This window comes from Electrona antarctica, assembly GCF_951216825.1.
Source record: "Electrona antarctica genome assembly, contig: scaffold_147, whole genome shotgun sequence".
NCBI classification, from domain to species: Eukaryota; Metazoa; Chordata; class Actinopteri; order Myctophiformes; family Myctophidae; genus Electrona; species Electrona antarctica.
In genome coordinates, this window is record NW_027638202.1 from 67,501 (window position 1) to 81,505 (window position 14,005).

General features: G+C 45.1%; 1 protein-coding gene across 1 annotated transcript in view; it reads right to left on the reverse strand.

Annotated features, from left to right (window-relative positions):
- The window catches only part of mynn (myoneurin), a 57,705-nt gene that overhangs the window by 11,142 nt on the left and 32,558 nt on the right, over nucleotides 1–14,005 (reverse strand). Inside the window, exons 11-14 of the mRNA XM_079531201.1 lie at nucleotides 13,704–13,869; nucleotides 12,232–12,391; nucleotides 9,353–9,531; nucleotides 5,504–5,590 (exon numbers count right to left, since the gene is read on the reverse strand). Coding sequence (XP_079387327.1) covers nucleotides 5,504–5,590; nucleotides 9,353–9,531; nucleotides 12,232–12,391; nucleotides 13,704–13,869 — 592 coding nt within the window. The remainder of the gene's footprint in view (nucleotides 1–5,503; nucleotides 5,591–9,352; nucleotides 9,532–12,231; nucleotides 12,392–13,703; nucleotides 13,870–14,005) is intronic.

Sequence of the window (14,005 nt, forward strand, 5' to 3'; positions counted from 1 at the left end):
CATGAGCTTGTCTTAAATAAACCTCAGACAAAGTTAGCTCTAATAATTGATGAATTATAATTCTGTCAACACATCTGTCAAAATGTAGCCTACACTACACCTATGCTTTTATTTGGTCAAAAAAATCACACCTGTGTGAGGGGGGCTCTTATCATCGTACATCATCAGGACATTAGGCCTATTTCTTTGCTCAGACACTATGACATAAAATTGTCCATTCATTGTCAATGGGAATTTAATGTTTGTGTAGGACGTTTGTGAACATACCGTGCACTGGATTTAGGAGGGCCTAGTGCCCCTCAAAAACAAATAAATCAATTGAACATAATATCTAAATGTGAATATTAAATGAGAATCACAATATTGTGCTCTGATGATTAGATAATAGCAATTGCACTTAAATAGAAAGTCTGGAAATTACATTGCATTTATGCTCTGTATCCAGAGAGCTATTTACAATTATTATCATTTATGCTCTGTATCCAGAGAGCTATTTACAATTATTATCATTTATGGTCTGTATCCAGAGAGCTATTTACAATTATTATCATTTATGCTCTGTATCCAGAGAGCTGTTTACAATTATTATCATTTATGCTCTGTATCCAGAGAGCTGTTTACAATTATTATCATTTATGCTCTGTATCCAGAGAGCTATTTACAATTATTATCATTTATGCTCTGTATCCAGAGAGCTATTTACAATTATTATCATTTATGCTCTGTATCCAGAGAGCTATTTACAATTATTATCATTTATGCTCTGTATCCAGAGAGCTATTTACAATTATTATCATTTATGCTCTGTATCCAGAGAGCTATTTACAATTATTATCATTTATGGTCTGTATCCAGAGAGCTATTTACAATTATTATCATTTATGCTCTGTATCCAGAGAGCTGTTTACAATTATTATCATTTATGCTCTGTATCCAGAGAGCTGTTTACAATTATTATCATTTATGCTCTGTATCCAGAGAGCTGTTTACAATTATTATCATTTATGCTCTGTATCCAGAGAGCTATTTACAATTATTATCATTTATGCTCTGTATCCAGAGAGCTATTTACAATTATTATCATTTATGCTCTGTATCCAGAGAGCTATTTACAATTATTATCATTTATGCTCTGTATCCAGAGAGCTATTTACAATTATTATCATTTATGCTCTGTATCCAGAGAGCTGTTTACAATTATTATCATTTATGCTCTGTATCCAGAGAGCTATTTACAATTATTTCTAACATTCCAATTTTGGGGTCCATTTGGTTGCATTATTTTGAGTTGTCTCACATCCTGTGAATCCTGACATCACTGCCTGGTAAAGTAAATAAATGGTATGCCATTTGGTAATGTTTCATTACTTCATAAATGGTAATGTTTCATTACTTTATAAATGGTAATGTTTCATTACTTTATAAATGGTAATGTTTCATTACTTTATAAATGGTAATGTTTCATTACTTTATAAATGGTAATGTTTCATTACTTTATAAATGGTAATAATGGTAATGTTTCATTACTTTATAAATGGTAATGTTTCATTACTTTATAAATGGTAATGTTTCATTATTTTATAAATGGTAATGTTTCATTACTTTATAAATGGTAATGTTTCATTATTTTATAAATGGTAATGTTTCATTACTTTATAAATGGTAATGTTTCATTATTTTATAAATGGTAATGTTTCATTACTTTATAAATGGTAATGTTTCATTATTTTATAAATGGTAATGTTTCATTACTTTATAAATGGTAATGTTTCATTACTTTATAAATGGTAATGTTTCATTACTTTATAAATGGTAATGTTTCATTATTTTATAAATGGTAATGTTTCATTACTTTATAAATGGTAATGTTTCATTACTTTATAAATGGTAATGTTTCATTACTTTATAAATGGTAATGTTTCATTACTTTATAAATGGTAATGTTTCATTACTTTATAAATGGTAATGTTTCATTATTTTATAAATGGTAATGTTTCATTACTTTATAAATGGTAATGTTTCATTACTTTATAAATGGTAATGTTTCATTACTTTATAAATGGTAATGTTTCATTACTTTATAAATGGTAATGTTTCATTACTTTATAAATGGTAATGTTTCATTACTTTATAAATGGTAATGTTTCATTACTTTATAAATGGTAATGTTTCATTACTTTATAAATGGTAATGTTTCATTACTTTATAAATGGTAATGTTTCATTACTTTATAAATGGTAATGTTTCATTACTTTATAAATGGTAATGTTTCATTACTTTATAAATGGTAATGTTTCATTACTTTATAAATGGTAATGTTTCATTACTTTATAAATGGTAATGTTTCATTACTTTATAAATGGTAATGTTTCATTACTTTATAAATGGTAATGTTTCATTACTTTATAAATGGTAATGTTTCATTACTTTATAAATGGTAATGTTTCATTACTTTATAAATGGTAATGTTTCATTACTTTATAAATGGTAATGTTTCATTACTTTATAAATGGTAATGTTTCATTACTTTATAAATGGTAATGTTTCATTACTTTATAAATGGTAATGTTTCATTACTTTATAAATGGTAATGTTTCATTACTTTATAAATGGTAATGTTTCATTACTTTATAAATGGTAACACACACACAGCTACCGCCGCAACACAACAAACAGTGGCACACAGGACAACACACTTTCTTTCACCCGTCGCAACTACTTTCTCAACGCACGCGTGCGTGGGTCCATACACACACTGACGGAGCCGTGGGTCCATACACACACTGACGGAGCCGTGGGTCCATACACACACTGACGGAGCCGTGGGTCCATACACACACTGACGGAGCCGTGGGTCCATACACACACTGACGGAGCCATGGGTCCATACACACACTGACGGAGCCGTGGGTCCATACACACACTGACGGAGCCGTGGGTCCATACACACACTGACGGAGCCGTGGGTCCATACACACACTGACGGAGCCGTGGGTCCATACACACACTGACGGAGCCGTGGGTCCATACACACACTGACGGAGCCGTGGGTCCATACACACACTGACGGAGCCATGGGTCCATACACACACTGACGGAGCCGTGGGTCCATACACACACTGACGGAGCCATGGGTCCATACACACACTGACGGAGCCGTGGGTCCATACACACACTGACGGAGCCATGGGTCCATACACACACTGACGGAGCCGTGGGTCCATACACACACTGACGGAGCCATGGGTCCATACACACACTGACGGAGCCGTGGGTCCATACACACACTGACGGAGCCATGGGTCCATACACACACTGACGGAGCCGTGGGTCCATACACACACTGACGGAGCCATGGGTCCATACACACACTGACGGAGCCGTGGGTCCATACACACACTGACGGAGCCGTGGGTCCATACACACACTGACGGAGCCATGGGTCCATACACACACTGACGGAGCCATGGGTCCATACACACACTGACGGAGCCGTGGGTCCATACACACACTGACGGAGCCGTGGGTCCATACACACACTGACGGAGCCGTGGGTCCACACACTGACGGAGCCGTGGGTCCACACACTGACGGAGCCGTGGGTCCACACACTGACGGAGCCGTGGGTCCACACACTGACGGAGCCGTGGGTCCATACACACACTGACGGAGCCGTGGGTCCATACACACACTGACGGAGCCGTGGGTCCATACACACACTGACGGAGCCATGGGTCCACACACTGACGGAGCCGTGGGTCCATACACACACTGACGGAGCCGTGGGTCCACACACTGACGGAGCCGTGGGTCCATACACACACTGATGGAGCCGTGGGTCCATACACACACTGACGGAGCCATGGGTCCACACACTGACGGAGCCATGGGTCCACACACTGACGGAGCCATGGGTCCATACACTGACGGAGCCGTGGGTCCATACACACACTGACGGAGCCGTGGGTCCATACACACACTGACGGAGCCGTGGGTCCACACACTGACGGAGCCGTGGGTCCACACACTGACGGAGCCGTGGGTCCACACACTGACGGAGCCGTGGGTCCACACACTGACGGAGCCGTGGGTCCATACACACACTGACGGAGCCGTGGGTCCATACACACACTGACGGAGCCGTGGGTCCATACACACACTGACGGAGCCATGGGTCCACACACTGACGGAGCCGTGGGTCCATACACACACTGACGGAGCCGTGGGTCCACACACTGACGGAGCCGTGGGTCCATACACACACTGATGGAGCCGTGGGTCCATACACACACTGACGGAGCCATGGGTCCACACACTGACGGAGCCATGGGTCCACACACTGACGGAGCCATGGGTCCATACACTGACGGAGCCGTGGGTCCATACACACACTGACGGAGCCGTGGGTCCATACACACACTGACGGAGCCGTGGGTCCACACACTGACGGAGCCGTGGGTCCACACACTGACGGAGCCGTGGGTCCATACACACACTGACGGAGCCGTGGGTCCATACACTGACGGAGCCGTGGGTCCACACACTGACGGAGCCATGGGTCCACACACTGACGGAGCCGTGGGTCCATACACACACTGACGGAGCCGTGGGTCCACACACTGACGGAGCCGTGGGTCCACACACTGACGGAGCCGTGGGTCCACACACTGACGGAGCCGTGGGTCCATACACACACTGACGGAGCCGTGGGTCCATACACACACTGACGGAGCCGTGGGTCCATACACACACTGACGGAGCCGTGGGTCCATACACACACTGACGGAGCCGTGGGTCCATACACACACTGACGGAGCCGTGGGTCCATACACACACTGACGGAGCCGTGGGTCCATACACACACTGACGGAGCCGTGGGTCCATACACACACTGACGGAGCCGTGGGTCCATACACACACTGACGGAGCCGTGGGTCCACACACTGACGGAGCCATGGGTCCACACACTGACGGAGCCGTGGGTCCACACACTGACGGAGCCATGGGTCCATACACACACTGACGGAGCCGTGGGTCCATACACACACTGACAGAGCCGTGGGTCCATACACACACTGACGGAGCCGTGGGTCCATACACACACTGACGGAGCCGTGGGTCCATACACACACTGACGGAGCCGTGGGTCCATACACACACTGACGGAGCCGTGGGTCCATACACACACTGACGGAGCCGTGGGTCCATACACTGACGGAGCCATGGGTCCACACACTGACGGAGCCATGGGTCCATGGGGGGGCGGGGCTCAATCATAGTTTAGGGGTCCTGCATGGGGGGAGTTCCCCCATGTCCCCAGCTAAATGATAGTTTAGAACCAAATAGAACCACACCAAATGAACCGTAGCGGCTACATTTACACTCTCACAGTTACATTACAAGTTAAAATGAATATGGTAATTAATATATCTCACAACGGGTAAGGACTAGTAATAATAACACTGGAGGTTACATAGTAACCATGGTTATATAAGGGACTCACCTTGGTGTATTTTCAGGGTGTGTTTCTTCCGCTCAGACGAGGTGGCGAAACATTTCTCACAGTGTAGACACTTGTACGGAGTCTCTCCTGGAACACACATTATTATTATTATTATTATTGTTATAAAGGGCCTTAACGCGCCTATAGTTAATTTTCAATGAGACCTGAGTTTTTGCTCGGAGAAGTCGCGGTGCGACAACGCAAGCGTATTTATGTGAGCGCGGTCCCGTGAATTTGTATGTATGTATGTATGTATGTATGTATGTATGTATGTATGTATGTATGTATGTATGTATGTATTTGGTTAAAATGGGTGAGGTTTTAAAAAAGGCAAAAGCATGCTCTGTTGCACTGGCCTAAAAGTGGGTCCTCTAAAACTGCTTCAACTTCTGAGAATGTGTGTTTGGTTCATTAGCCACCAGATGGCATACCTTATAAGTATGTATGTATGTCTGTATGTCTGTATGTATTTAAAAGGGGGGCTTTTTTGTAAAATCCCAGCCTACAATACCTTCATAAATTTAAAATCCAAAGTAAGGTTACCAGTGAAGGGCAACCTGCCTATTCACTGGGGACTATGCAAGGCAGAGGCGTCCACCCCCCTGAGTCCAAGTTAGACTAGACCGCATACCTAAACCATGGTCCGAACCCATCCTCTAAAACACAATGGTAAAATGGATATACTTGGTAAAAAATGGACATTAATAAAACAACCTAAAAGAGTAAAAGTTCACAGCAAGGCCTGGATACAATTTATTTAATTGAACAGAAAGATTAACATAAAAATGAATGAGGTGTGAGTGTACTATGTAGGTGTTTGATAGTCAGCTTCTTTCATTTAGACCAGTGGGTGTTACTGTTTGCAATTTATTAATCCATCTATGCTCCATTAGTTTCCGCTGTCCACTGGTCCATCGGACTCCACATTCCAGACCTGAAACGATGAGGTTAGCGATGTGATGGGATGGGATTGAAAGTGTGTGTACAGGGTCAGGGTAGTGTGTAGGTCTGCTCGTTTGATGTGATATAGGTGTTGTTTGAGGCGTGTTTCTAGTGTGTGACTGGTTTCTCCTATGTAATGTTTATGACATTGTGTGCAGGTGATGATATAAACTATATTGGGGGTGGTCAGAGATAGGGGATCCTGAATGGGGGAGGAAGTGTGACTATGGGGGTTGTTGATGAATTTGCGGGGCTTAAAATGGAGTGTATGTGGCTGTGGGGGCTTGGGAGGTAAAGTGGAGAATCTGGAATGCACAAGGAGGTCTCCCAGGTTCCTGTTCCTTCTGAGTGCAGAGATGACCTGATGTGTTTGTAATGGGGGGTAGGATTGTTGTGTAGTGGCGAAGTTCTGTTTGAATTTATGGTGTAGTGGTTGGAGAGTATGTGAGAATGTAGTTATTAATGGGACTAGTGTTGTAGTGGTAGAGGAGCCGGTGGACTGTATAGAGTGAGAAGAAGAGTTGGAGAAGGGAGGACATAGAGGAGAGGGTAATGCGTGGGCCCCGTCCAGGTCCGTCCCTGTCCCCGCGCCAGAGAGAGGCCTATGCTCCTGCTGCATGCTCTGATGTTGCTGGGGAGGAAAGCTAGGGCTGAGGTTAGGGTTAGAATTAGGGGTGGGAGGGTTAGGGGTGGGCGGCAGAGTGTCCGAGAGTATGTTGGTGGAAAGTGACCAGGTGGGGGAGAGAGAGGCCAGGGCATTGCTCTTGATTGTCCGCAAGAACCTCTTGCTATAACCTCTCCTACGGAGGACTGTGAAAAGTGTGTGTGTGGCCTGATTAAAATGTTCCCTATTTGATGAAATCCTGAAAAACCGAATGATTTGTGATTTGATGATTCCTGCAAAGGTGTGCTTTGGGTGGTAGCTGTGTTTATGGAGTAGTGCGTGTGTGTCTGTGTCCTTAAAATATATTTTTGTCAGTAGTCGTTTATGTGTATGATCTATTGTATGAAAAAATACGGTGGTGTCCAGGAAGTTAATCTCTGTTGGATGAATGATGTGTTTGATGGTTATGGAAGCATGGTGTTTGTTCAAAATCTGTAAAAATGCATCAAACTGTTGTAAGGTGTGTGGCCAGAGCCCTATGATGTCATCTAAAAATCTGAAATACATGGTGGGTTGTAGTGGACACTTTGCCAAGGCCTCTCTCTCCCACTCACTCATGTAGATGTTTGCATAAGCGGGTGCAAATTTCTTGCCCATAGCCGTGCCCTCCATCTGTAAGTAGTATTTGTTATTAAAGGTGAAATCATTGCAATTGAGACTGAGTTCTAATAGTTGTAAAATGGCATTGTCTGGTCTAGTGTTGTCCGGGTGTGTCTGGAAAAGATTTCTAACTGCCTGTAAACCAGTGGCTGTATGTATGTTGGTGTAAAGGCTGTCAATGTCTATGGTGAAAATGTATGTGTGTGGTGGCACGGCTATGGGCTTGATTTTTTCTAGGAAATCATATGTGTCTCTTAAATAACTGGCGTGTATAGTGGAGAGGGGGTTGAGGAAGTGGTCTATGTATTGTGCTATGTGGTAGGATTCACTGCTGCAGTCTGACACTATAGGTCTGCCGGGAGGCACCTCGAAGGGAATAGTCCAAGTCTGGGGATCCTTGTGGATTTTGGGTAGTAGATAGAATATTCTAGGTCTGGGGTTATCCGGTCCATAGAGGAAGTCGCGTTGTTTGGATGTGATGTAGTTTTGGTGATAGAGTGTTGTAATGATTTGTCTGAATTTGACCTGAGTCTGTGGCTGTATGCTGGCTGCTATGTGAGTGTAGTATCTTGTGTTGGATAGTTGTCTGTTGGCTTCATATGTGTATTGGAAATTATCTAAAATTACTATTTTTGAGCCTTTGTCAGCTGGTTTAATAACTATTTGTGTGTTGTTCCGCAGTGTTGTGATGCTGTTCCGTTCGTCTGTGGTCAGGTTGTCAGGTCTGTCTGGTGATGGGTGGTACTGATTGAGTGTATGTTATCTAGCTGTATGAGGCCTCGTATCCTGCCGTCCACCTGGGAGAGTTTTGGCTCCCAGGTGGAGGGCAGGACAAAAGGTGTATGTCCGTCTGTCTGTGTGTCTTTGAAAAAGTCTATTCATTTAAGTCTCCTATGGTATCTGTGGGTGTCCCTTCGAAGTGCCTCCCAGTCTGTCTTTGTGGGTCGAGGAATGTAGGCGAGGCCCCTCTCGCCCCTGCGGCCGTGAGACGGACAGACCTGGACAGGTTCAACACATTGGAGTGGGGGTCAGGTGCTAGTCGGAGGGACTGAATGGCTGTTGGAGGTTGAGAGGAAGAGGAAGAGGGGGGAAGAATGGTGATGGGCGGTGTGGGAGAGGGGGGAGGGGGGGAGAAAGAGAGGGAGGAGGAGGAGGAGGGGAGCCTGTTGGGAACAAGGTAGGTACCAAAGGGAGAGGAGAGGTAGGACAGGAATCCAGGCTTCGGCTATGTATGTATGTACGTACGTACGTACGTACGTATGTATGTATGTATGTATGTATGTATGTATGTATGTATGTACGTACGTATGTATGTATGTATGTATGTATGTACGTACGTACGTACGTATGTATGTATGTAGTACGTACGTACGTACGTACGTACGTACGTATGTAGTACGTACGTACGTACGACATATATATATATCAATATTGATATATATCAATATACGATATATCGTTACATGCCTACTGTTGAGGTGTTACGGAAGCCCAGGTTTGCTTTGATAACAGCCGTAAATTAGTTTGTATTGTTCAGTCTCACGCCTTCCTCTTGACAATACAACCTAGATTCTCTGTGGGTGTTCACTTGTGTGTGTGTGTGTGTGTGTTTGTGTGTGTGTGTGGTTGTGTGTGTGTGTTACCTGTGTGTTTGCGTGCGTGTGTGATGAGCGAGGAGGACACAGAGAAGTTCATTCCACATGTGTCACACTGGTAAGGTTTCTCTCCCGTGTGTCGCCTCTTGTGATAGGTCAGCGTGGAGGACTGGGCGAAGGACTGGCCACACACGTCACACACGTAGGGTTTCTCTCCGCTGTGCAGTCTGGAGCGCACACACGCACGCACGCACACGCACGCACGCACACACAGACACACACACACACACACACACACACATGCACATCAACCACAGCTTTGGGAAACAGCGGTATGTGTCGGGTAATAATTTAAGGATAGAAATATCACCACCAATTATGAGCCCAGCCGATATAGCAGATCTACAAGCTCACAACGTGTCGTGCTACAACAAGTTGTTAGTGTGTAGATCGGCTATTTTCATCACGCAACCAAGTGTAAAATCAGGCATCACAGCTCCGCCAAAATACATTTTAGTCGACTAAATCAAGATGTAGATGTAGTCGACTAAAATCTGATGATATTTTGTTATTATTTACTTTTCAGAAATAATGCATCTGCATTACAGTTTACATGGGCGAACGCACGCACGCACACACACACACACACACACACACACTAAGGCTGAACAATTTTGAGAAAAAATCTAATTGCGATTTTTCTGACCAATATTGCGATTGCGATTTGACTCGCGATATTTTTTTAAAATCACACCCGTGTGAAGTAAGTGGTGCAACTCCGTGTGGGCGCCCCCGGGGGGGTCCCCGAAACTTCCAGACCCACAGGAACGTGCCCAGGGTGCCGGCCCGGTTTAGGCGAGCCGCCCCGCGGAGCGCCCCCTTGTGGCCCCTGGAAGAATTTCAAAAAAAGTGTTTTGTTTTGGGGGGGTGTCCCAGATATAAATGGCATTAAATGGGGGTCAGTAGCCTATGCATGTCAAACTGGGCACCCCCTCAAGGACCACTGGTGGTCCCCGGACCACTGGTTGAGAACATTTTTTTATTAATGAATGAAAAAATAAAAAACCCAATTTTTCACGCGTGCAGACTCGGCCCCCAGCCTGGTTCCCTAGTCAAAATATGGCCCTTGAGGAAAATTAATTGGGGAACCCTGCTGTACTGTAATGTCACACCCAAAATCATCATATAGGGCCTATACAGTTAGTATGTGTGTGTGTTAGGCTGCGCAACAGTGACACTTGGTTGTGAAAACCAACCAAATGCTATTTTCGTGCTCGGACAGACACAGCCAGCCAGCCACCCACCCACCCACAGACACACACACAAAGCTCCATAATGAAGTGGTTGCACCACTTAAAAAGTAAAGCTTCAATTTAGTATTCACTGTGTCCATTTAAAAAGTAATGAAACATTACCAAATGGCATACCATTCATTTACTTTACCAGGCAGTGATGTCAGGATTCACAGGATGTGAGACAGCTCAAAATAATGTAGGCTAACCAAATTGACCTGTGTTTAATTAACTACAATAAGAATGTGTGTTAAAATTGTAATGTTAGAAATAATTGTAAATAGCTCTCTGGATACAGACCATAAATGCAATGTATTTTTTTCTATTTAAGTGCAATTGCTATTAGGCTACAGTTATCTAATCATCAGAGCACAATATTGTGATTCTCATTTAATATTCACATTTAGATATTATGTTCAATTGATTTATTTGTTTTTGAGGGGCAGTAGCCCCTCCTAAATCCAGTGCACGTATGTCCACAAACGTCCTACACAAACATTACATTCCCATTGACAATTTTATGTCATTGTCTGAGCAAAGAAATAGGCCTAGTGTCTATTTTACGTCATGATGATGTACGATGATAAGAGCGCCCCTCACTTCACACGGGTGGGATTTTTTTAACCAAATAAAAGCATATGAATTGCATAAGTGTAGGCTACATTTTGACAGATGTGATGACAGAATTAGGCTATCAATTATTAGAGATAATTTTGTCTGAGGTTTAAGACAAGCTCATAACTTTAACTTTAATGTTTATGAGCTTGTTGGCCGGCTATTTTCCCACCACGGGTCCTGGTGTAAGCTTTTTTTTAATGATGGCTCTCGGATCTCGGTACAATTTCGCGGACCTCGCTTAGACAAATCATTACAAATGTACATGCACCACAATGGGGACCGGTTCACCAGAATCGGGGACGACGACGACAATGTAGCATTAATAAAATAAACAGGGGACAGGACAGCAGGACAGCGCCCGTGCCATGCGAAGGTTTGTGGTGTTGCTGCGGGATGTTTTGACTGTCGCTGTACCATGACAGGTCTTGCACAAAACTCTCTTGTTGGACGTCTGTAACGTCAAAACCAAAATAATGCCATATCCCCGAAGTGCCTGATCTCTTTGGGATTAAATTGTGCGGACTTCAGAAAGTTTATTCGGGCTCCGCAGACGCTATGCTTGCATCTGCTCCTCAGCTGCTAGCATGGTAGCATTAGCATCAACGCACTGAACATTGAGCAGAGTAGACGTAAATGATGACTTTGTTTTGGGCACTGGGAGCGAGTGTACACATGCACTGCAGTCACATGCACTGCAGGGACACTTCTGATTGGTTAGAATAGAGAGCACAGTATAGCCGTGTTGTAAATACTGGATCAGACGCGCTCCAGGTTGATTATGATTTTTTTTTTTAATCGCAGCCTTTGCGATTTGCTAATCGCGTGGTTTCAAATCGCAATTTCGGTTTGAAAACGATTAATCGTTCAGCCTTAACACACACACACACACACACACACACACACACACACACACACACACACACACACACACACACACACACACACACACACACACACACACACACACACACACACACACACACACACACACACACACACACACACACACACACACACCTGATGTGTATCTTGAAGTTGGAGGAGGTGGCGAACTTGAGGCCGCAGCGCTCACAGGTGAACGGTTTCTCCTCTCCATGATGCATCCTGCGGTGAGCCACGAGCTGACACTTCTGGGCAAAACACTTGTCACAGTCTGAGCAGGAGAAGGGCTTCTCTCCTGCAACACACAACACCTGTCAGTCTGAGCAGGAGAAGGGCTTCTCTCCTGCAACACACAACACCTGTCAGTCTGAGCAGGAGAAGGGCTTCTCTCCTGCAACACACAACACCTGTCAGTCTGAGCAGGAGAAGGGCTTCTCTCCTGCAACACACAACACCTGTCAGTCTGAGCAGGAGAAGGGCTTCTCTCCTGCAACACACAACACCTGTCAGTCTGAGCAGGAGAAGGGCTTCTCTCCTGCAACACACAACACCTGTCAGTCTGAGCAACAGAAGGGTCTAACCTGTGTGTATGTGCAGGTGGGCGGGTCTAACCTGTGTGTATGCGCAGACAGGTGGGCGGGTCTAACCTGTGTGTATGTGCAGGTGGGCGGGTCTCTAACCTGTGTGTATGTGCAGGTGGGCGGGTCTAACCTGTGTGTATGTGCAGGTGGGCGGGTCTAACCTGTGTGTATGTGCAGGTGGGCGGGTCTAACCTGTGTGTATGTGCAGGTGGGCGGGTCTAACCTGTGCGTATGTGCAGGTGGGCGGGTCTAACCTGTGTGTATGTGCAGGTGGGCGGGTCTAACCTGTGTGTATGTGCAGGTGGGCGGGTCTAACCTGTGTGTATGTGCAGGTGGGCGGGTCTAACCTGTGTGTATGTGCAGGTGGGCGGGTCTAACCTGTGTGTATGTGCAGGTGGGCGGGTCTAACCTGTGCGTATGCGCAGGTGGGCGGGTCTAACCTGTGCGTATGTGCAGGTGGGCGGGTCTAACCTGTGTGTATGTGCAGGTGGGCGGGTCTAACCTGTGCGTATGCGCAGGTGGGCGGGTCTAACCTGTGTGTATGTGCAGGTCAAAGTCAAAGTCAAAGTCATATGATTTGTCACACACGTTACCGCAGTGAAATTTGTTCTCCGCATTTGACCCATCTCTTGGAGCGGTTGAGCCGCAGCCAAGGAGCGGTGAGCCGCAGCATGCGCCGCGCTCGGGAATCATTTGATTAGTAGATTTGACCCCCAATCCAACCCTTTGATGCTGAGTGCCAAGCAGGGAGGCATTGGGTCCCATTTTTACAGTCTTTGGTATGACCCGGCCGGGGATCGAACCCCGACCTCCCAGTTTCAGGGCGGACACTCTAACCACAAGGCCACTGTCAGGTGGGCGGGTCTAACCTGTGTGTATGCGCAGGTGGGCGGGTCTAACCTGTGTGTATGTGCAGGTGGGCGGGTCTAACCTGTGTGTATTTGTGCAGGTGGGCGAGTCTAACCTGTGTGTATGCGCAGGTGGGCGGGTCTAACCTGTGTGTATGCGCAGGTGGGCGGGTCTAACCTGTGTGTATGCGCAGGTGGGTCTTCAGCTGCGTGCCCTGGCGGAAGCTTTTGGAGCAGAAGATGCACTTGAAGGGCTTCATGCCTTCGTGGATCTTCATGTGTCTGCGCAGGCTGCACATCTCTGTGAACGTCCGGCTGCACACCTCGCACGGCAGCACCTTGATCTAGAATATATATATCTATAGTTAATTATCTATATAGATAATAACTATATATATAACTATATATATATATATATATAGTTATTTATCTAGAATATATATATCTATAGTTCATTTATCTAGAATATATATATATATA